Source organism: Cryptomeria japonica, chromosome 5, assembly GCF_030272615.1.
Source record: "Cryptomeria japonica chromosome 5, Sugi_1.0, whole genome shotgun sequence".
In the NCBI taxonomy this organism is placed as follows: Eukaryota; Viridiplantae; Streptophyta; class Pinopsida; order Cupressales; family Cupressaceae; genus Cryptomeria; species Cryptomeria japonica.
Window position 1 is genome coordinate 206,308,628 of NC_081409.1, and position 23,167 is coordinate 206,331,794.

The 23,167-nt window shown below is 38.5% G+C and overlaps 1 protein-coding gene across 1 annotated transcript in view; it reads right to left on the bottom strand.

Annotated features, from left to right (window-relative positions):
* Nucleotides 1-20,335, bottom strand: part of LOC131054623 (uncharacterized) — a 93,111-nt gene extending 72,776 nt beyond the window's left edge. Inside the window, exons 1-2 of the mRNA XM_057989171.2 lie at nt 19,855-20,335; nt 3,163-3,374 (exon numbers count right to left, since the gene is read on the bottom strand). Of these exons, the coding sequence (XP_057845154.2) occupies nt 3,163-3,374; nt 19,855-20,044 (402 nt within the window). The 5' untranslated portion in view covers nt 20,045-20,335. The remainder of the gene's footprint in view (nt 1-3,162; nt 3,375-19,854) is intronic.
* Between the last annotated feature and the right edge of the window lie 2,832 nt (nt 20,336-23,167).

Here is a 23,167-nt window from a genome sequence, read left to right on the forward strand (position 1 = left end):
TCATTCATTTGTTGAATCATAAAACCTGAAAGAGGAAACACAGCAAATTAGGAATCATGGAAGTACAGCAATACTTAATCCCTCATCTTCTTAATACACCATAAATCATGATTCCAAAATCCATTCAAGTCTGAAAAGGTTTTCAGATCTGGAAAACGTCTTGAATCAGATCTGCTACTTCAACACAGGCTCTAAAACTCAGTCTGCTGATGAATTTGCCACTCCTTGATGTTGAATCAGCCCTTAATTTGCTTCACAACTTGGTAAAAATCACTTTTAAAACCTGCACCTACGATTCGCTGTGAACACTGCTCTGATTTTGCTTGTTTGGGGTAGATATAATTCACTGTTAACTGAAGGTAAATTCGCCTTTCAATGAAGGAGAAGACTGCTGAGTAACAGAGACAAATCGTTTTTTAATGATGGTTGATCAAATGAAATGATCAACCATCCAATATAGGTGCTGATCTTGAAGGGATGTGTCCTTTGGTCCTTCATATTCCTCATAGGGTCGACTTGATCTTTCAATTTTTATTTAATGATTTGCAAAGTTCAAACTCCAATGTATAAAGCCAACTTGACTCTTGCAATGTTTTATTTTATTCATTTGAATTTAAATCTCAACAGTTATGTTTGAATGACACGTCTCACTCAAAGGTCAGCTTTCTTTATCCACCTTGGTGCCACATCTTACCTTCATGCCTTGTCGCAGATTTAGGGGTGCTAGGCATATGCCATGGGTTTAGAGTGGAGAGGCATATTCCTTAGGAAGGATCGGAGATTTTGGAGGATGAGGAATGTGTCGTGGGTTGGAAGGTATAAGGGTTGCCGTGGGGAAGGATGGGTGATGGAGTGGCCGTGGATTAGGAGATGCAAGGAAGGTGCAGTGAAATGGAGGGGGTCAATCATGCTCCTTAGGATGGATTGGAGTTTTTGAAGTGTAAAGCATGTGATGTGTCGTGGGATGAAAGGGGATAAGGAAGGCAATGTGCAGTGGGATGGAAAGCATGAGGGATATTGCCAAGAATATGTCATGGGGAGAAAGGCATGGGAAACATGTGCCATGGGAAGAAGGTGATGAAGGATGTGCATCTTTCATTGTCATTTTACCTTCCTCTTTTGAGGACTTCTTCATCTAAACTTCTTCCTTAAAACATTTTCACCTTCCTTCACCACACTTTGTTCTCAAATTTTCAAGTCAACTTGCTATGTCATGGATTTGGAGGCCTCGAGCATGCGGTTGGAGATTTTGGGATGAAAGGCATACTTCGGAGATTTAGAAGTGGTAGGTATATTTCGGGGATCTTGAGTAGTCAAGCATATGCCATGGGTTGGGAGTAGTCAAGCATATAATCGGGGTTTTTAGGGTGTGAGGAAGGTGCCGGGTATTTAGCATGGCAAGGAAGGTACTCACTTCGACCTCTCCAAATCATGTCTGCCTTTAAGCACTTAGCTGATCCATGCATTTCACCTCCTATATGATGTTCTCTTCACTTCCTCGTCACTTAGCCATTGGCTTGGTAAGCTGATTTTGCCCCTTTGGTGAAGATTTTATCCTTGGGCAACTGATACTCCTAGTTTCATTCTTTCACCCATCCCCCACCTATCCCTTATCATCCTCTGTTGAGATACAGATTTGCTTGAGGATTATTCCCAGACCTCCATCATGGAATTCATGCCTTGACATGACCTAGAAATTGCATTGTATCCCCTCTCAAGCGAGAAGTTAATAGCTCTAAAACTACTGCCAGGCTAGACGACTAGACTAAGACAACTAACCTAGAAAGCAAAGAAAGCAAAAAGTGGGGGTCCCCATTTGCAATGGGGTGATGTGTAAAAACATCACAGCAGGACTTATACATACTACTACAAGATGACCATTGTGAAACAACCAAGTATTTTTTGCATGTTCAACTTTATTTACATAAACAATTATCTGTATATCAAAAAATTGACTAACATTGACAGCTGAATTAATACAAACATCTTGAATTCTGATGTTCTGGATTTTGTCATGCACAAAAGCTTAATGCCTAACTAGATATCTTTAAAATGGCCACAGAAAAGATCATAATTTTAGTTCATATATTTACCAGCTTAGGCACATTTTTGTGCAACTCTCCTTAAAAAAAAGCACCATGTAAGTCATCTGCATTTATAAAGGGCATTCTCTGCATTTAATATGTTTAGATGGAACATCTAATGTCTAGACTCTATATCATCACATGGCAACTTTTGTGCTTTCAAGCCATTTTCCTGCTTTGCTTGTTTGGATTGGCTTTCCCAGTTGTTGCATAAGTTTATCCATCGAACAAGATGTATGCTGGAGATCGGTTTTAAAGCATAGTGGAAGCATCATCTCTATTGATGATAGTTGATAGAATACAATATCGTGGATCAAGAAGGTGGACTTATGTATAGCACTACAGGGCAACAATCGTAAAACAACCACATATCTTATTATTGAATATTTAACTTTATTTATATGGGTAACTATATGGAAGAACAAAGATCATGCCTTTCCATAGCACAACTCCAACATAATACCATCAGCTGTATACTGAATGACCAAATAATTAAAACAATTGTGATAAGCTCACAAAAACTGAAAAATGTGACACTCTATATCCCTTCAAACATCTTATGTTCATCAAGATGTTGGACTTATGCATAGCAGTGCAGGGTGACCATTGTAAAACAACCAAGTATCTCACATTTGAACAAAAAACTTTATTCCCATGGAAAAATATCTGCACAACTCCGAAGTAATGTCATTAGCTGCATGCTACATGACAGATATAATAACATTTCTGACAAACCCACATACCCATAAACACAGCTAATTGTCACACCTATAAAAATAATTTATGATTCTTTTAATAATGTCCTCTCCCTTACCGTGGGTTTCACATCCACCACTATCAAATAGCAAATTGAATAATTATTTTATGAAAATATGCATCCCACCATGTTTACCATTAAAAAATTGAGAAGCCTCAGGTATTTGTACCTCTGATTTAGATCTTATTCAACCACTAAAACTGATTACAAGATATACTCAGGAGCACTATAGCCTAAAGTAGAAAGCTATGAAATTCAAATTTTCCTTAACTGAATGATCCTAATTCACCCGAAATCTTTACACAAATCAAACTCACGCACCTTAAAAGGAATGTAGCTGAAGCTTTCAATTCGTTCTCTTTGTTCATCTGAGCTGAGAACCTTTCCAAAAGTGTCAACTACAATCCTGAAAGTGCTTTCTGCACCCAGGTATGGTAACTTGTGCTCCTCTGGAAAAGTTTGCACCAATGTTTTTAATTCTTCATAAGAATAACCCTGCCCCCATAACTCCAACATGCACTTCACAAGAATACCTGCAAACTTCTAGAATATCAAATACCCAAAGACTTTCCAAAAACAATTAAAATGTAAAAGCAATGGTCAATCAACTTTCCAACATTTGATGAGAAAAAAAAAAGCAAATGGCCAGCTCAATGTCACATCACAGAAGCCATTTCAAGTAAAAATAAAAAAGAAAGCATAGTAAGGCCCACAAATTACAAAACTTAATGATATGACAGCAAAGAACAACCAGTTAAGATGCCACTTGCAATTGGATATAGACAAATTAAGCTGGGTTTATCAAAATATGGTAAAACTAAAAACTAAGAGCTATTTCATACAACTATAAAAGATGGACAGGTATTTTAACTTCAATAGCTATGTTTTTCAGTTACATAGGCAGGTGCGGTAGAGTTTAGAGTATCTATGTTATAGTTTACGGAGAGAAATCCCGAATCCTATATTATCCAATGTCCATAAAGTTATGAACACCTACAAGATATGCACCTTGGTCCAGATGCCATATTAAGTAGGGAAAATGTGAATAAATTATGAGGTTGTGCTAAGAAATGTTCTAAATTTCATTTTATGACATGACATTTTCACATGGGAATAATAATTCAAATGAATTAAGACCTTCGGTCCTCAGTCAGTTGCTAGAACAACTCATATGCTGTAAAACAAATCAGCCCTTGTCAAATTTTAATGACAAAATACAACATTCAAGCTCATTTTCTGTTGTTTTAAGAGTTGAAATGGCACTTTGCATTCATTTCATGAGAGATATGACATTTGAAACTTAATATTCTTTTCATGAGAGGTATATTCTTAATTTGAATCCCATACATAAATTGAAGATACAGTTATGAAGATTTTGGTGATTAAGTGAGCTGTCTTCTCTGTGTTTCTTCATACATTTTTTCCCAGCTAAAGAGACCAAGTCAAAGTGCTGTAATATACTGATTTCTGAATCCTAATAAATCATACATTAACGAGAAGGAAGACAAGCCCCGATAATAAGATTGGTATCTAAAGTGTCAACAAGAGCTTGGTCAAATGGAAGAGCACATTGGCAAGATTATCTATCTTTTTACAAGACCATTCATCTCATCATATTGTTTTTCTACTCAAGAGAAGAATCCATTCATTCTTTAAATTTATCTCTTCCTTGGCCTTTTAAAGATTTTCTGATCTTTTTCTCATATAAAGCACTTATTGTTATCAAATAGTAAGTAGCACCAATCGCAGCAACTCATTCAAGTCAAATTGCATTTTCTGTTAGCTAACTGATAATTTACACAATTTCTAGTTTCTGTGATAAAGGATCTATTGCCTTTTATGGCTGCAACTGGAAAACAAATCGATCTCCATTTGAAATCCCAATGGCCATATTTTAGCTCCTTTTAATTTCTCTTGCTCATCATATAGCTAATCCTGGAAAAACTTATAATTATAACTAGGAGCAATATTTCCGTTTTGGAAAGACCTTCAATGTTTGCAGCATTGAGAAATAGATCACAAAAGACAAAAAGAGTTGGGTCAGTTAAGAAGAATACTCAAAGATTCTGCGATGTCATTTATGCTTTCAATTCGAAAGGTCTTTGATTTCTAAAGCATTTGGCCACAACATTTGAAAGTAGCATATGGCAAAGCAATGCTAGAGCTTTTTATGCACTTTAGACTGGAGCTGTGAATTTTGAAATAGAAGTGGCAAAGCCTCTTGACAATTGATTATGGGCTAGGTCAACGGCCATTAAAGTATTTCAAGGGTTTTCAGAAAAGGTTGCAGTTTTGGGGCTTTGAGGGGTTGAAGACAAATCTGGGTTGTTCACTGGGTCCACTAAAGGATGTAAAAAGCTGTGTGTGCATCAAGGCTTGCTTTGAGGCATAATCTTTAATATAAGCCAAAAGAAAATTGCAGTCAAATCTAAATTTGATTCATAAAGAAAACACTTTTCAACTTTGAAGGGTAATAACAAAACATGAATTTATTTTGGTACCTGTTATCACAAAAGCTCGCACCCTTGCTGAGCTATCAACTCAGCAACCTTGTGAAACATGGAAACAACCCCGAAGTGTGGGACCTTGCGCAAGGGGGTTGAGTCTCCAAAGAAGGCCGGCTTCCTTCTCAATCCGGTGCAGGTGTCGAACCAACTCAACACTTCAAAACTTACTCCTAAGCCTATCCTATCAACTTGCACAGGTAAAGGGGAGAGAGAATTGCTTGAAATAAAAGGAAGTGATGCACCAAGAAGAGATTGTTCCTCTCCCTACCCAAAATGACACGAAGAATCAATTGAAATACCCAGGAGATGCACAAACTTCAATTGTATGAGTGATCCCAATGCGTGTATGGAGGTTAGAATTCGCCGAATGCCAAGAGGGGAGAAGGTTTCCCACAAGTCACACTCAGAAATAAGTTAACACAACATATATGAGAGAAGAGCCACAAAACATACACCTATGATGAAGGTAAGGAAACATACACAACATGCATAAGTTTGAAGGAAGGCAAGAATGGTGATTTCAATTCATTATAAGGCCAATGGCCAAACTTACAGTTGCATAAATGCAAGATAAATATAAGAGAAGTGAAAGAGCATAGAATAGCTCAAACCAGCAGGGAGAGAACCCTTTACAATGAGGCTTAACAGCCTTTATATAGAAAAATGGTTACAAGAGTGATCATGACCCCTGTATGTCAGTCTGGGAGTACAAGGAAGTGCATGGACTTGACTTGTACATGCAAGCAACCTAGCCATACCCACAAAAGGCAATTCTGAGAAGGGTGGATTGACTGACCTTCCAAAGTCAGAGTATGCAGACATGACATAAGTCACCACAACAAGCATGGCCTCGTACCTCCCTTGATGGAAATCCTGCCAAAAACATTAAATGCACCCCTGTGGCTCCACAAAAGAAGGTGCATAAGTCATCAAAGTTGTCAGAGCATTTAAAGCCTTGAGTGTTGATCACGCCACCCGAAAGTGTTGCAAGCCAGAAGTAGTTTGGAAGACTTCAGAGACCTGGGTCGCCAAAGTTGGAGGAACTTCGAAGACCTGGGTCACCGAAGTTAAGGAAACTTCAGAGACCTGGGTCACCGAAGTTGGGAAGACTTGGGAACCTGGGAACTCCAGGGTTCCGGAGTTCCGAGGTTGAGGAAGAGAAGACTTAGGAACTTTGGAGACCTGGGTCTCCGAAGTTGGGGAGACTTCGGAGACCTGGGTCACCGAAGTTGGGAAGACTTGGGAACCTGGGAACCTTGAGGTTCCGAAGTTCCGAGGTTGAGGAAAAAGGAACTTGGGAACCTGGGGGTTCCGGAGTTCCAGGGTAGAAGAACTAGGAACTTGGGAACCTAGGGGTTCCGAAGTTCCAGGGTTGAGGAAGAGAAGAATTAGGAACTTGGGAACCTGGGGGTTCCGGAGTTCTGGGGTTGAAGAAGAGAAGACTTAGGAACTTGGGAACCTAGGGGTTCCAAAGTTCTAGGGTTGAGGAAGAGAAGACTTAGGAACTTCAGAGCTTGGGGGTTCCGGAGTTCTGGCAAGACAACACTTCACACTTCATGATTCCATTGTTTTCTCTTTGATCAACTAAGGCAACGCTGGTCCATAGAACATATTTCTGATCGGTTCTCACTGATGAGAACCAAGGGTGTCATAAAATGACAACAGTACCACAAAAGCTTTTTTAGCCATTGGATAGATTGCAAGTCAATGGTTTATCAAGAGCTGAAGGAAAAGCCTTTATAGTAAGGTGCATGTTGGAACAAAATTATCTTTTCAACCGTTAGATGTAATCTTTGAATGCTGAGGACAGATTCAAGGATTTTTGGGCGAAGCTTTAAGCATTTACTTTAAAAATGAGTGAAAAATCATTAATCAAGATTTAATCAATGGTGAAAGGGGGGCTTTCAACATTAATAATAAAAGAGCAGCCGTAGGTCCCATTTTGTGAGTAGAAGACCTTATGAGCTGTAAGATCTTCTACTAAGTCAATGATTTAAAAAACCTCATTCAAAGTGGCAATTGAAATTTCAGTAGAGCAAGGGCATAATGTTTTAAAACACTTGAGCAATATGAACACAAGACTTAGTTATTAAAGGAAGCTCTTATTATAGTTAAAAGCCTAGATCCAACCTATGAAACAAAGCCTTGGGCAAATCTTTTTTGTATAAAGGAGAACTACCAATCAAAATCCAATCCATGACCAAGGCCCTCAAGAAAAATAGAAAAGCTAAATGCATACTTTTGCGCAAACTTCAGACATGACCCCCTGGAGTTTGGGCATGTTAGTGACAACAATAACCGACACTTTTAATGATACTGCATGTTTCTCTCGATTCAATTCAACCCCAATTAATGGCAGCAATATCAAGATATTCAATCCTGAGTGCCCAAACTGATACAATAATGAAAACCTCGATGTTATTAATGCTAGAACCTACACAAGGTTCACAAGCACTTCGGCAGATTCAATCTTTCCTGAGAAAAATTGATAACCCCAATAGTTATGTAGAGAAGCACAAGCACCAATACAAAGCATTAACTGATATGCAAGCACCCTCAATGCCACCACTATTACACTTGGTCAAGGCATATCATTCATAGTATTGGTGTTGGATCATTGTTTAAACATGACATTTTGGATGTAAACAACATAAAATTGGTGAAGTTTAATTTCAAAGCAATGGCAATTATGAGAATGAAACACATACAATTCTTTTTGGAAGTTAGCTGCATATGACTCATACTTCTTCACAGATATTTCAATTACATGGTTCTCTCCACAAAGATTGAATCCATACATTAGTTTCCTCTTAAGATTTTCTTGACATGTTTTCCTGACATTGACTTTGCCTCCCCCCAACTACCAGCCCATGCATTTCACTCCATAGAGATTTGCCTCTCCCACACTTCACCAAGACATCTCTCCACAAAAATTTAAATCTTTACAAGGTTCTCTGACTTTTTCTTGACATCTTTTCCTGAGATTTATAGGTCAAGTCAACAACCGTGAAGGAGAATCCAAGAGGAAGGGTGGTGGTATCTTTGCAGAAAGCAGAATTCATCACCAAGTTTACATGTAAATCTAATAATAGTCAATATGGTGCCCTCCTTTGATATGCACATGATAAGAATATGGAGAGATCAATATTTATTGTGCAAACTTCAAAGTAAAGAAGAGAACAAGTTACATAGCATTCGTGTTCAGCAATGCACAAATGACTCCAATGCTCCAAAATTTAGCGAAGTGTCACAGAAAAATTTGTTCATCTCTGATTGTCAACATCAACAGATCCATATATAATCAAGACTGACAGGTGCTGATAGCTATTGCTTCAATATTTTTTCCCATGTTGATATGTGCTTGGTTGGGCCCTTCAAACCCCTTGAAAATAGCCTTCCCTTTCACATAAGACCATGGTTGGTTTCAAATTACGTTTTTAAGAATATTTATGGATTGTGGCACATTTAGACAATTACAAATAGAAATGTTGTACTTAACACATAAAATTGTGCACTCTTCAACATCCAAAGAGGGGGGAAAATTAGTAGACATTCCAAGATGGCGAAGCATCAAAAGTTTATGTTGATGTTGTGTTCAAACTGCATTTAACTTCCTAAACATTGCTGGAATTTTCTTGAAAGGGGAGCATTATTCTTATAGTACTACCCAGTTCTTGCATAAAATTAATGCTTTCTACACATACTAAAGATTACAATGTGAACAAAAACTTTGTTTGATTACACTAGTTTTGCAGTGGGTTGGAAAGGAATGATTAATAAACAGGAAAGGAAATTTATATACAAGGAACTCATATCTGGTGCAATTTTTTATTTATTGACAGTAGACCCCTAATCTTGTGAAATTTTTGGTCATGCTTATTATCTTTTGCAGGTGAAAGTGCTTCCAATATCAAACCAAGCCGATGTCAGAAAGGACACATGTGAGATAACTTCCATGTTAAATGAGTCAACTCTGAATGATTCCAAGACTCAAACATTTGGGAACAACATAAAAAATCAAAATAGTTGAATAGGATCAGAAGTCTAAGCAGAATAGCCTATGCTTAAACCAATGCATCAAAACTCAGCAAGTAACTTGCCTACTTCCAAGCACTCACAAGTCACATAGTCTTGGCAAGTTACTCATCTATAAACTCACATCGCTCACGTGTAAATGGACAAAGAGTATTTGGTGACTCAATCCAGAAACTTGCCTGGCAGCAAAAAATTCAGGCCACAGGCACAAAAATGAAAAAAAAATTAAAACCCTCATTTTTTATCAGTTTCTTATTTACACTCTTTCTACCTTCCACTTTTTGACAACATTGCATCAATTCATCAACAGTTGGTTACAGATGATAAAATTATGAAAATAGCATGCACCATGAAGGTCCCTATGGCTTTGAAGCCCTTGATTTAGCTGCCTCAAAATCCTGCAAGGGACACAGCCCACAGAACCCTGTTCTAGTTCTGAAAGGAAAACTTAAAAAATGCTTTGGCCTCACCAGATGGAAAAGAGGCAATTTTCCTCTTTATTTTGCTCAAAATAACAAAAAACAGCATTTTCCCTGTTTTTATATTCCTGAATTTCCCAATTGAATACCAAGTAATTGAATTGCATTTATATTTCTGGTTTACAAAGTGAATCCTAATTTTGAATAGTGCTACTATGATCATATTTTAAAATCACTATCTAACAACCTATACTTTCTGTGAATTATTTAATTATATTTACAAACCATGTAATTCATTTTATTTGCTGAGTTTTTGCCAAGACTCAAGTCTTCACCGTGACACCATGAATACAAGGGTTGAAGTTACAAATAGAGGTAATCCCATGCCAAATCCAAGTTGCCATTTCAGCAATTTTTGCCAGATTCGAGTTGGTTTCACACAACACATTAATGGCATCTAGTTCTCAGCCAAATTCCCGCAAGCAACTCAACAACCACACAAGGTGCTATAAATATGAATTCAATTGACAGAACAACAATCAATTATTTCCCCATTTCCACATGACTACAAGCACTGAGAAAAGTTTAGGGTCTCAATTACAGCAAGTCTAGTTGCCTGTTGTGTAGCATAGTTTGTGAATCTTAGCGAAGTAGCTCGTTTGTAGCAGATATGTATAACTAAATGTCTCCTTGATCATTTGTAGATATTAGAAAAACTCCAAAGTGATGAATTATGACATAATTCTAGCCTGGGGGTTTTATCTCCCCATATTTGTTAGTGTGTTTATGATATAGATTTGATGAATGTCGCAACATTTTGACATTGTATATGGATTTCTGGAGTTTAAAGAGGGACCATTAAGCATATTTAGTTGTTGATATCATATATCTTTTGTTATCTCTATATGGTGTTTCTTCTAGTAAACTACGACTCTGTAACCCAATACAAGGCACTGATCTTTGAAGAAACAATCCTCCATGCACTTAAAATGAAAAAAAAACATCTTTAACAAAATATTTAGGAGTAAGAAGTTAATTAGCAAATTAGCATGCATTTCATGATTTAGTATTAATCCCACGGAAACATCTCCAATGAGCATCAAGAGTTTTTATCCTTAAGAGAATCATGTTTTGCATGTATTCATCGGCTTAATAGAGGTTATATGTGCAATACATTAGTCTTTGGTCTAGTGACAACTTTTGGGACCAAGCATACACTAGATACTACTACTATGTCTGCAATTTATCTATTTTCAATTGTCCTCAGTCTTGTTAAGGATACCTCTAGGAATACCCTTATAGGTCTAGCTGAATCCAAAGTGAAGAAGAGAATATCAACTCTCAACTATTGGTCTGTCCTCACTCACTCTTTGTTGCTGACTAAATATATTCATCCCTCAATAACAACCTTTCCCTACCCTTGAAGTGGATTGATACCTCAAGAAGTGTGAGTAGTGATTTCAGTACACAACATAAATGACGACATTAGAAATTAGATGTCTGGCTTATTGCTTTCAAAAGTGTCCTCCTCTATTCATTAAAATCTAATTGGGATGTCTTTGTCAGCACGTAAGACTTCTCTAAAGCCGGTACCAAAGAATTAATTAAAAACCTTTGATAAGGAATTCCTCTCAATTTCTCATCAGTTAAAGAAATTCAGGCCTTCTATGCAGTTTTGTGCAAGGTGGTTAAAATATTTTGGGTTACTCATGCTAAAGACTCCTTGGAGATCACTAGTGCACACACCATTCTCTCACTGGATGGTGATCTGTTCAGCCTGCTTACAGAGCAAAGGCCGTTTATGGTGTCAATTTCTGCAACTAGCAGGTGCCTGATAAAGATTTTGCGGCTTGTTCTAAAGGAATTTGGGTGGTTTGTTTCTCTCGTGATGATGCCTCAGGTGGTGTTCATGGCTGGCGTGTAACTTCTCCAGTTTAATGGTAGTGGGTGGTGCTCTCATGCTTTTTCTCTGCTTCCTCAATTGGCAGTTCTTTTTGAGGAATGGAAGTTTCTTTTGTTTGGTTTTTCTCACTTATGAAATTATGTTCTATATCGAGTGGGCTCAGCCTATGTGTATTTTTGCTTGTAATGTATCTTATTTATTACATGGGAAAGTGTTGGTGTAAATAATTATTCATCATGGATATTATTACACTTACTTAAGTTTACTTAGGATAATGCATTTCATAGTAGTTTGGATATGAGACACTTGGGTGTTTGTGCCTCATTGGGATAGTGTGTGTAGGAGAAATTCCACCTCTTATGGTGTTGATCTTGTTATTACACTATCATATCCACTTATTGTGGAGTGATAATTCCACCTTCGGTGGGTGATCCACCTCATGTGGAATATTATATTATTTCTCCTACCTACCCACACCTATTTCCTACCTACCCTTGTTTCTCATTGAGCCACTTGTCATATTTGTGTGCTCATACATCCACATGGCCTTGCCTATATAAGCAGGCCTCTATTCATTGTATTGGTTAATCCAGTTGATCATTTTTATATTGATGAGAATACAGTTTGTTCTTGTCATTCTATTGTCTCTTTTATGCTTTTCATTGTGCCCTTGATCTTGGCAAAATCCAACATGGTATCAGAGCTATTGGGGCTTCGTTGATCAGTTTTTGGAGACATCGTGGAAGGCTTCTATTTTCGGATTTGGGGATCTTCATTTTTTGGAGGCATCATACAGCGATTTGGACATCACCGTTGAATCCGGGAGGCCATTTCCATAAATTTTGACTATAAAGTCGACCTATTTTGGTGAGGAAAATTTTTTTCCCCAATTTGGCTATATTGTACGGATTTTCGAATTTTTATATATTTTTTTCAAAAAAAATATATTTTTTGTTTTTCTGAATATTGTTTTGAAAATCAAAAAAAAAAAATCAAAAAAAAATCAAAAAAAAATTGAAAAGCAAAAAAAAACAAATATTGGTTTTTGGGGGGTCCGCAGACCCCCCCCCCGTGCTCGCCGTACCTCCTGTTTGCAGGTACCTGCAGGTCTGTGCGCGCAGGTACTCCGCCCGACGTCTGCATCGTCCACCGCGCCTCCCTCGTACCGCGGCCTCCAGCTCGCCGCCCGAGCAGCGCTTGTCCCCGGCGTCACCTCCCCACTCGCCCGCCTCCGCAGCTCCCTTCGGGCTTCGCCTCCCGTGCACGTCCCGGCTCTGCTGCAGCGCCTCCTCGGCGCCCGCTCCCGGCCAGCTCCGCCTCCTCCCCGGACTCCGGCGCCTGCGGCCTCCAGCTTCCGGTGACACTGTGACCGCCGGCTTCAGACTCCGGCGAAGACCTCTCCGGCAGCCACGTCACCCGGACACGCGGACAGAGACAGGTGGACCACGCCCGCCACGTGGCAGGCGGCCACTGGCCCGTGGATAAACACATCCGTACGCCACGCAGATCACCGTACGCACAGTCAGCAGTACGGACGCACACATCAGCCTGCACAGTCATCATTTCCGTACAGTACGGACTGCACAGTCAGCAGGCCGAGTCATCCGTCCGTACAGTACGGACGCCCAGTCAGCCAGGCAGCGAAGTTTTCGTGACGGTCATACGGCCGTCAAATTTAACACAGTGGTTTGCTGACGTCAGCGCTACATCAGCATTTTTTGAAAATTTTTAAACCCCTCTCCATTGGGCTTTTCAGTTTTGCAGTCCAACTTTGGAAGGCCATATCTTGCTCATTTTTGCTCCTTTTTTGGTGCAATTTTTTTTGAAATGGGCTAAAATTTCGTGCTCTTCGCAGTGGTGTGGTTATTTTCTGATTTTGATGCACAGGTTTTTCGGAATTTTCGGATTCTCTCAGCTGTACCTGTCCAATCCTCAATTCTGCAACTTCAAAGGCCTCGTTTGAGCTCATACGACCTCCTTTTCAGGTGCCGTTTTTTTTTAAAGTGCTTATTTTTTCGTCTACTTTCAGAATCTATGATCAGATTTCAGAGATTTTGAGTGAAAATTGTACTTTCAGATATTGGTCTTATTTGGCCTATTAGGTACTTGTAAATTGCTTGGATCTTAGCTAGATCTCTTGCATTTTCAGTTGAGTCTCTTTTGGCCTTCTTGAGGCAGTTGTAAAATTGTAAATCAGAAATCCACTTTGCCATTTTTTGCAAGTGGCCCATTGTATACGCACTACTTATAAAGTGCCAAAATCATCACATTTGGGGGGGTTCTTTGATTGAGTGAATTTGGGGGGGTGTCTTGTGTGATTGTGCCTCTTTTGTGCTCTTTCCATTCTTGTTGCAATGAGTCCTAATAAGTTTCCACCATTAACTCCACATAATTATGCATCATGGAAAATTAAAGTATGGAGTAAACTAATGGAAAAGGGTCTCACACACTACATAGATGGAACAATAACAGCACCACCTGATCCTAAGGCTGATCCAAATGCTCACTTAGAATGGCTCACTAAGAATTGCATGGCTCTTGGAACCTTACGCAAGTATGTATCAGATGACCTCATTTTCCACATTGAGAAGTGTAAAACAATTAAAGAGGCTTGGGATATGTTTCAGAAATTGTATGGACAAGTTGATGAAATCAGAGGCTACCAGATTGATAATGAGCTCACCAACTTAGATCCCAAGAATTTTGATACAATCCAAGATTATGTAACCAAAGCAAATGAGCTAAGAGCAAAGCTAAAGGATTGTGGAATAGACAAAAAGGATGCTCAATTGATATTCAACTTGTTGGACAAGCTTGCACCAGAGTATGCAGCATTTGTATCAAGCTTCCAAACTCATCGTTTGACAGTGGGGAGTTCTTATGTTATGCCTTCTTTTGAAGCTTTCACAGAAATGTTGATATTGGAACAATCCAAGTTGTTGAACATGGGGCTTCTCAAGTCTTCAAAGTCCAAGGCTTTGGTAGCAAATCAAGGAAATCAAGGAAGTCAAGGCAAAAATTCCAACAAGAAGAAGAAGCAATCTAAGTCTCAACCACAACAAGAAAAGGGACAATCATCCTCTCCATCACAAGGCAATCAACAATCCTCTTCCAAGAAGGGGACAACACCTAAGAAGGATAAACCAACTTGTGCATATTGCAAAAAGTATGGTCATGATGAGCATCGATGCCACGCAAAGCAAGTTGATGAGTTAACCAATCTTCTCAAGAAAAACAACATCAACTTGCCATCCGCCTACACAAAGAAGGATTCATCTTCTTCCTCCTCACAGTCAAAAGGAAAAGGGCAAGCATTTGTGGCTAAAACAGGTTCTTCACAGCAATGGATACTTGACTCGGGTGCCTCCTATCACATGGGTTCTACAAAGGAGCAGTTTTCTTCATTAGAGCCATCTAAGGTACCTCACATTTACATAGGTGATGATACACAAGTAGAGGTTGAAGGGAAAGGTTCAGTTGACATGGATGATGGAACATTTGAGAATGTTCTCTATGTTCCTAACTTGTCTACCAACCTTCTCTCCATCTACCAAATCACTCACTATGGGAATGGGAAAAAGGTTGAGTTTACACCAGATTCGGTTGTGGTAAAAGAACTTGATGATGATGCCTTGGTAGCAGTGGGACAAGTCAATGACAACTCAAGGCTTTACTCATTTTCCCACTTTGTGCCATGTTCACCTTCTAGGGCCTTGCTTACTCATTCAAATTCAGAAAGTAAGCTATGGCATGAGCGGTTTGGTCACCTCAACTACCGCTATCTACAGCAGCTCAGTACTAAAGACATGGTCACAGGTCTTCCTCGAATCAGCTTTTCAGAGGGTGTATGTTCAGGATGTTCCATGGGCAAGCATCCCGAAGAGAAATTTGATAAAGAGAAAACTTGGAGAGCTTTGGAAGTTCTTCAACTTGTTCACAGTGATGTAGCGGGTCCATTTCCAGCACCTTCATTTAGTAAGGCCCGCTATGTTCTTACCTTCATTGATGACTACTCCCGCTTCACTTGGGTCTACTTTCTCATTCATAAGAGTGAAGTATTTGACAGATTTCAGGACTTCAAGGCTCGTGTGGAAAAGCAATCAGGGAAAGTGATCAAGATTCTTCGTACAGATAATGGCAGGGAATATGTGAACAAGAGACTTGAGGACTTTTGTACATTTGAGGGGATTGATCTTCAGCATTCTGTTGCATACACTCCACAGCAGAATGGGGTTGCAGAACGCAAGAATCGAACTCTCAAAGAAATGGCTAGCTGTATGATTCATGCACGTTCTCTTGATCCCGCCTTTTGGGCAGAGGCTATCAGTTGTGCCACACACATCCAGAATCGGGTTCCTCACAAAGCTTTACAAGGTATTACTCCTTTTGAAGCTTGGGTTGGTAGAAAACCGATTGTGAGACATTTCAGAGTCTTTGGGTGTCCAGCATGGGCTCGCATTCCGCCACAGAAACGCAAGGCATTGGAACCACAGAGTCGGCCTTGCATATTTGTTGGATATCCTGAGGGTGTTAAGGCATACAGATTGATGGATCCAGAGACACATGAGGTATTCATTGAGAGGAGTGTTCACTTTGAGGAAAGCTCTCCTAGCTTAGCCTCTCTTCCTCCTCCACCTTCCTCCATTGTGGATGGAGATGTTAGTGATTCAGATGATGAGACTCCCTCAACTCCGACTCGCAGGGTTACACCTCCGCAGGGTCCATTTGTAGTTGAGGTGCCTCATTCTCCACCTCCACCTAGACCTCGTTGGGCTCGACAGACACTTGAGTCCGCGGGTTCTCTTGTTGGGGATCCTTTGGATACACGGAGAACACGATCACAACATCAGGAACATCCACATGCATTTATTGCTACCGCTTCCGATCCACAGACATTCAGGGAAGCATCAGGGGTTCCTGAGTGGGACCAAGCTATGGAGGAAGAGTATAGTTCCTTGATGAGGAACAACACATGGGATCTAGTACATCTCCCTAAGGGGAGAAAGATGGTTCGATGTAAGTGGATCTATCGAACTAAGTTTGCAGCGGATGGTAGTGTGGATAAGTATAAGGCACGGCTTGTTGCCAAAGGTTTCTCGCAGGTTGCAGGTGTTGACTATACTGAGACCTTTGCACCCGTAGCTAAGATGAACTCCATTCGTTTGACACTTGCTATAGCTGCAGCTCATGGTTGGGCTGTACATCAGATGGATGTGAAGAGTGCCTTTCTTCATGGTGATCTAGATGAGGAGATTTATATGGAGCAGCCACAGGGTTTCATCCAGGATACTTCTTTGGTTTGCAGATTGAGGAAATCTATCTATGGCCTTAAGCAGGCCCCCAGGGCTTGGTATGCCAAGATGGACTCCTTTCTACTCTCTGCAGGTTTCACCAGGTGTCATTCCGATCCGAATGTCTACATTTTGCGACAGGATGACTCTCACTTGATACTAGTACTCTATGTTGATGACTTGATCATTACAGGGAGTACTGCATCCATCATTAGCAGGGTCAAATCTGCTTTGCATGACAGATTTTCTATGACTGACTTGGGTCTTTTGCACTACTTTCTCGGGATTGAGATTTCACAGTCATCTTCCGGGATTACTCTATCGCAGCCCAAGTATGCTCTTGATCTACTTGCACGCTTTCATATGGCTGATTGTAAGCCTGCCCCGACTCCCTTTCTTTCAGGAGTCAAGCTTGAGGCTCAGTGTTCTTCTCCACTAGTTGATGCCACTTTGTATCGTCAGCTTGTGGGTAGTCTCATCTACTTGACTCATACACGCCCTGATATTTCATTTGCAGTTGGCATGGTTTCCCGCTTCATGCAGGAACCACATGAGCTTCATTGGAAAGCCGCCAAACGCATTCTACATTACATCCAGGGTACACATCACTATGGGATTCACTATGCAGCAGGCATAGGACTTCGCTTGGTTGGTTACACAGACTCCGATTGGGCTGGCGATCTAGTTGATCGTAAGTCTACTTCTGGTTACAGTTTTCACCTTGGTTCAGGCCCCATTTGTTGGCAGAGCAAGAAGCAACATGCTATTGCTCTCTCTTCGACTGAGGCTGAGTATCGAGGCGCTGTTAACGCAGCGACTGAGACCATTTGGCTCCAGCAGATTCTCACAGAGTTTGGGTTTACTACTCCACGGCCGACAGTCCTATATTGCGACAATCAGAGTGCCATTGCCATCTCGAAGAACCCGGTCCAGCACCAGCGGACCAAACACATCGAGATTCATATGCACTATATCCGAGAGCTCATCCAGGAGCAGGTCATTGATTTGCAGTATTGTTCTACAGCAGAGCAGGTTGCTGACATATTCACCAAACCTTTCACCGAGAGTAAGTTCCAGCAGTTGCGAGCTCTCTTGGGGGTGCGGGATGTGTCATTAGGGGGGGTCAGCTGACCTCTCCTTCCTATCTTCTGGGGGGGACTTTTTCCTCTTTGAGGTTTTGTCCTTCCTCCTTGAGATTCTTTTGTACATTCATCTCTCTTTTGGGGGGGAGTTTTTTCCCACTGGGTTTTCTCCTTTTCTCCGGTTGTGAGAGATTGCATTGCATTGTTTTGCTTGCATTTGCATGTTGTACATGGGTACCTATCATGGCCTTGTAGCCGGGACCCATCCTGCTTAGTTGCATTGTAGACTTAAGTGCATTCCCCTAAGTTGCACTTAAGGGGGGGTGTTGGTGTAAATAATTATTCATCATGGATATTATTACACTTACTTAAGTTTACTTAGGATAATGCATTTCATAGTAGTTTGGATATGAGACACTTGGGTGTTTGTGCCTCATTGGGATAGTGTGTGTAGGAGAAATTCCACCTCTTATGGTGTTGATCTTGTTATTACACTATCATATCCACTTATTGTGGAGTGATAATTCCACCTTCGGTGGGTGATCCACCTCATGTGGAATATTATATTATTTCTCCTACCTACCCACACCTATTTCCTACCTACCCTTGTTTCTCATTGAGCCACTTGTCATATTTGTGTGCTCATACATCCACATGGCCTTGCCTATATAAGCAGGCCTCTATTCATTGTATTGGTTAATCCAGTTGATCATTTTTATATTGATGAGAATACAGTTTGTTCTTGTCATTCTATTGTCTCTTTTATGCTTTTCATTGTGCCCTTGATCTTGGCAAAATCCAACAGAAAGAACCCCTATAAAATCCCTCGTTAAAATTATCCAAAAAACACTCACTTCATCAACTTTTGATTCATGTAGTATATGCCATCAATTTGTGATTTCCATTCAAATTTAAAGGCCACGTTCAAATATTTACATTTTCTGTCATTACTTCCCAGGAACTTTGACCCATACTCGAGAACCCAGGAGCGTGTAGATGAATTGGGAAAAAATGGTTAATCCTGTGCTTGATCATGACCCGCAAGAATTGCAGCCATCTTAACCATAGTGACCAGGAGTCTCACGATCGGGGCGGGGACTTCATCTCAGCTCCCTTTCCATACTTGTACCCGCATCTCGTGCTGACTATATTTAAAGGCAATACATCCATACACCCAATTATATTCACATTTATCCTATTTCAAAAATCCGTTCGCAAAACCTACCTATATCACCCGTCTCAATTACCATTTCAACATAAATAGTAGGCCCAAAGGAGCCTGAACGGTGATTATCATGGCGATCTCTCCAGCTTACCAATACACCATAGCCCACTGAACTTTATTTCCTTAAGATTATTTGTAGTTGAAAAGTCATTTTTCAAGCATTAATTGGAAAATGATCAACCAAAAATACGAAAACTGGTGGGAAAAAGTTAAAGTTTTAGAATGATCATCTACAACTTACTCAACAGTCCATTACCAAAAGAGATAATGGAAAAGACAATATATCCCCACATAAAAATCTTATGATTCGTGTAACCGATGCCTACGAATTGCAAAAGGTATCAGGATATTTATCCTCCTATCAGAAAGCAACTCGAGTTAACCTAACAACCAGTAAACTGCTACAATGACATGGGATTTCTCTGTAGAAAAACGAGGACGCAAACAGAAAATGAAATTGAGAAGAAAAAAAATCTTAAGCACATTGCATTTTAAGTTATCTCCCTTTCATGAAACCTGTGATTGAAAAGCGCAAAATAGAGCTTACTTACTTCGATTAGCTATCTTTGAGGCGATGTCTCCTGAGGGAAGCCAAATGAAGTGGAAAGGCGAGTCATGGTGATGATGTGGCGGAAGTTTCCACTCAAATTTAGCAGCGCCGCCAAAGAGCTTAGCCAATGCTTCCACCTCAGGTCTTCTGTAATCCAAAAGCCTGTGATAAAAATAACACAAATACCACATATTCGAATTCTTCTTTGAACACTCTTTTACGAATTAAATAAGATCATCGCAGGAAGAGAATAGATTGAGATTCTTATATTGAATGTTTTCAAGCCAGACTTATCCAGCTCCTCTTGCTCGAGAGTTCTTCTGAACCAGCTTGTGCCTTAAAGTTTTCAGATTCTCTTGGTGGTGTATTGGGACCCTACGATATTCCATTATTCTTAAGTTTTTCCAATCTCCTCCTGAAGTCTGTAGGCTTGCACCTAAATTTTTACCGTTATAAGCATTGGGATATACCCTATTTTGTAAGGGAAAAGGCAATTTAGGTTACGAGTATTACTAGTTTATGGTCTATTGAGGGGTTTTAGGATTTACAATTAGTATGGGTACACTCATAATTATTTAATTTCAGTGGAGAAAATTTCTCGATTTGGAAAATGATATATACATATGCGTTATTTGGCAGAAAAAAATTAAAAAACATGTATTATGGTTGAAATTCTATTTTATTTGAAATTTATTAGAATTAAAAAAAAAATTATTTGAATTTTGGTGGCAGTTTTATCAAGCAATAACATTTGTATTACATGAGTCATCCTAATTTATTAGAATTAAAAAAATTTAAATGTATTATTTGTAAGATAAAATTATTTAAATATTTTTTATTGTAAAATAAAAATTAAAAAATATATATTATTGTTGAAAACTTATCTTGATTAAAATTTATTAGAATTTAATTATATTTGAAATTTTCAATTTTGTGTCATTGTTGATATCAATACGAATGTATCTTAGAGGGGGTGTTCGAATTGGAATACACTTCTAAGTAGAATTTTAAAAAAATTAGCGTGAAAAGGCAAGTGGTTCGATGGTAGATTTCTCACTAGCTACAAGTAGATTATGAGTCCAATATTCTCATTAATGCATATATAAATCCTTGTTGAAAAAAATGTAGTCCTTATTGTAAAATAGCAACAACAAAAAATTATAATTGTAAAATCTATATAAAAATGTCTAAAATAGCTCAAGTGACTCTTGTATATGATGATGTACACACTCCAAGCTCTTGGAAATGCATCTACAAGTTTACACTATTCAATAATTTGAGCTCCTTTTAGTGACATGGATTTACTCAATATTTAGGAAAGAAGTGGACTTCATTAACTACTACATTTTGATAGGGGATGAAGTGTAAAAGATGAAACATAGTGTGCACAAAACCTCTCTACATGGTTTATTATTAAGTCGAGAGGCTTCCGACGGTCGTATATATGGATGTCAGTCATCCGTGTACACACTTTCATCTCCTTAATTTGCAGAATTGATTTGAAATCCCCACCGTTTATTAATTTCGTTAATGTGTCTCAAAACTTATTCGAACATAGATTGTATCTGGCTGAAAGTTTTAATCGCCACCGTTGGATGGGAATCTTACCCTATCATGTCGCCAATACTGATGTCATTTCTATAAGAGTGTATATGTGTTTCTTTGCAAGTGGAAAAGATAGCACGACAGAGGGTTTTCATAATGGTTCTTGGTTTGAAATTGCATGCATTATATTGCTTACAAATCTTTATGTAGTTTGTATTCGAAAATATACTACTGTGCTATTGTCATGCTTAAACAAGGTGCGAAAAAATGCAATTCAATACAACATAGATATAACTCTGTCATTTGTCATTTGTGCTTCATTGTTGCTTCATCTTCTTGTGCCTAATTCACCGTTTACATATTGCAGACACTTCTTGTTTCAGCTTCGTCTCCTCCTTCAAGTTTCCAAAGTAACAAGTGTTCCACTAAATAGGTATGCAATTTCTCACAGGAATAATAATTTATTGTGCTATGTTTATGATTCTACATCTTGCATGCACGTCTAATAAAGTATTTTTAACTATAATGTCTGATGAAAATCTCCATACAATTTTGTTTTGATGCATCTCCATGCCCTCTTGAAAAGCTTCCATTTTCACATAGGTAGGCAGAACGATGGCAAAGAATTTGGCTTTTAACTTCTCTGACCTCTTTCAGCAACAGACCTGCGAGTAGTTGGATTCATTATAATGAAATTTGGTTTCTACCTTGCATGCTTAGGATAAGAAATAAATAAGTCATCTTTAAGCATTAGAACTACTTGACCAAGGAAGATGAAGTAACAGTAAAAATTTGTCAAATATTAAGAAGCACATAATTTGTTTGTAAGTTTTCATTGCTTAAAAATCCGAATTTAAAAATATGTATTATATTGAAAGAATATTAATAAATTTTGCAATATGCAATTTATTTCAATATAAAAAATTACATTGTTGAACATATCTATGTAATACAAATTAATCAATTAAAAAATTACTTTAGTACTATATATATATATATATATATATATATATATATATATATATATATATATATATATATGTAGACACTCAAAATTGTCATGTTTAATTAAATAAATATTTTATTTATTTAATTATCTAAGCCTAATTCTTCTATTAATTAAATAAATTTTTATTTATTTAATTAATTCATTTATCCTCTTCTAGCCTTATTTCTAATTTAAATAAATACATTTATTTATTTAAATTACCCCTTTCCTAAATTAAATAAATATTTTATTTATTTAATTGTCCTACTTCTTCTATTAATTAAATAAATCTTTATTTATTTAATTAATTCATTATCTTTTTCTACACATGACACATGTCATTCATCTCTTAATTCATACACTACCTACCTCTTTCATTATTTTGGTATTTCTTTTACCTACCCTCTAATCCTAGCCAACCTCTCTTTTTACACCTCTCAATCTTAACCCTCCATTTCTTATTGTGTCTTCTATTTAAGGAGATGCTTTCTTCATTGTCAAACCCTAATAACTAATGACATATCCTAATGATCTTTCATGCAACTTGGCTACACTACAATTCCACTTGCAACCACATTCCGTTCTTTATTGAGCTCTTGTGCATACAAAAATCTGAGAGCAAGCATATCAAACAAGATCAATGGAGATAGGAAGAATGGAGATCAAAACCCTATTGGACATGTGATGGTATAATCTTTATGATTTTGAGTTATTTTGCATAGTCTTAGGTTATCTTCATATGTTATGGTGGATCTTTGTTCATTGTTAGGCTAGGGTTTGG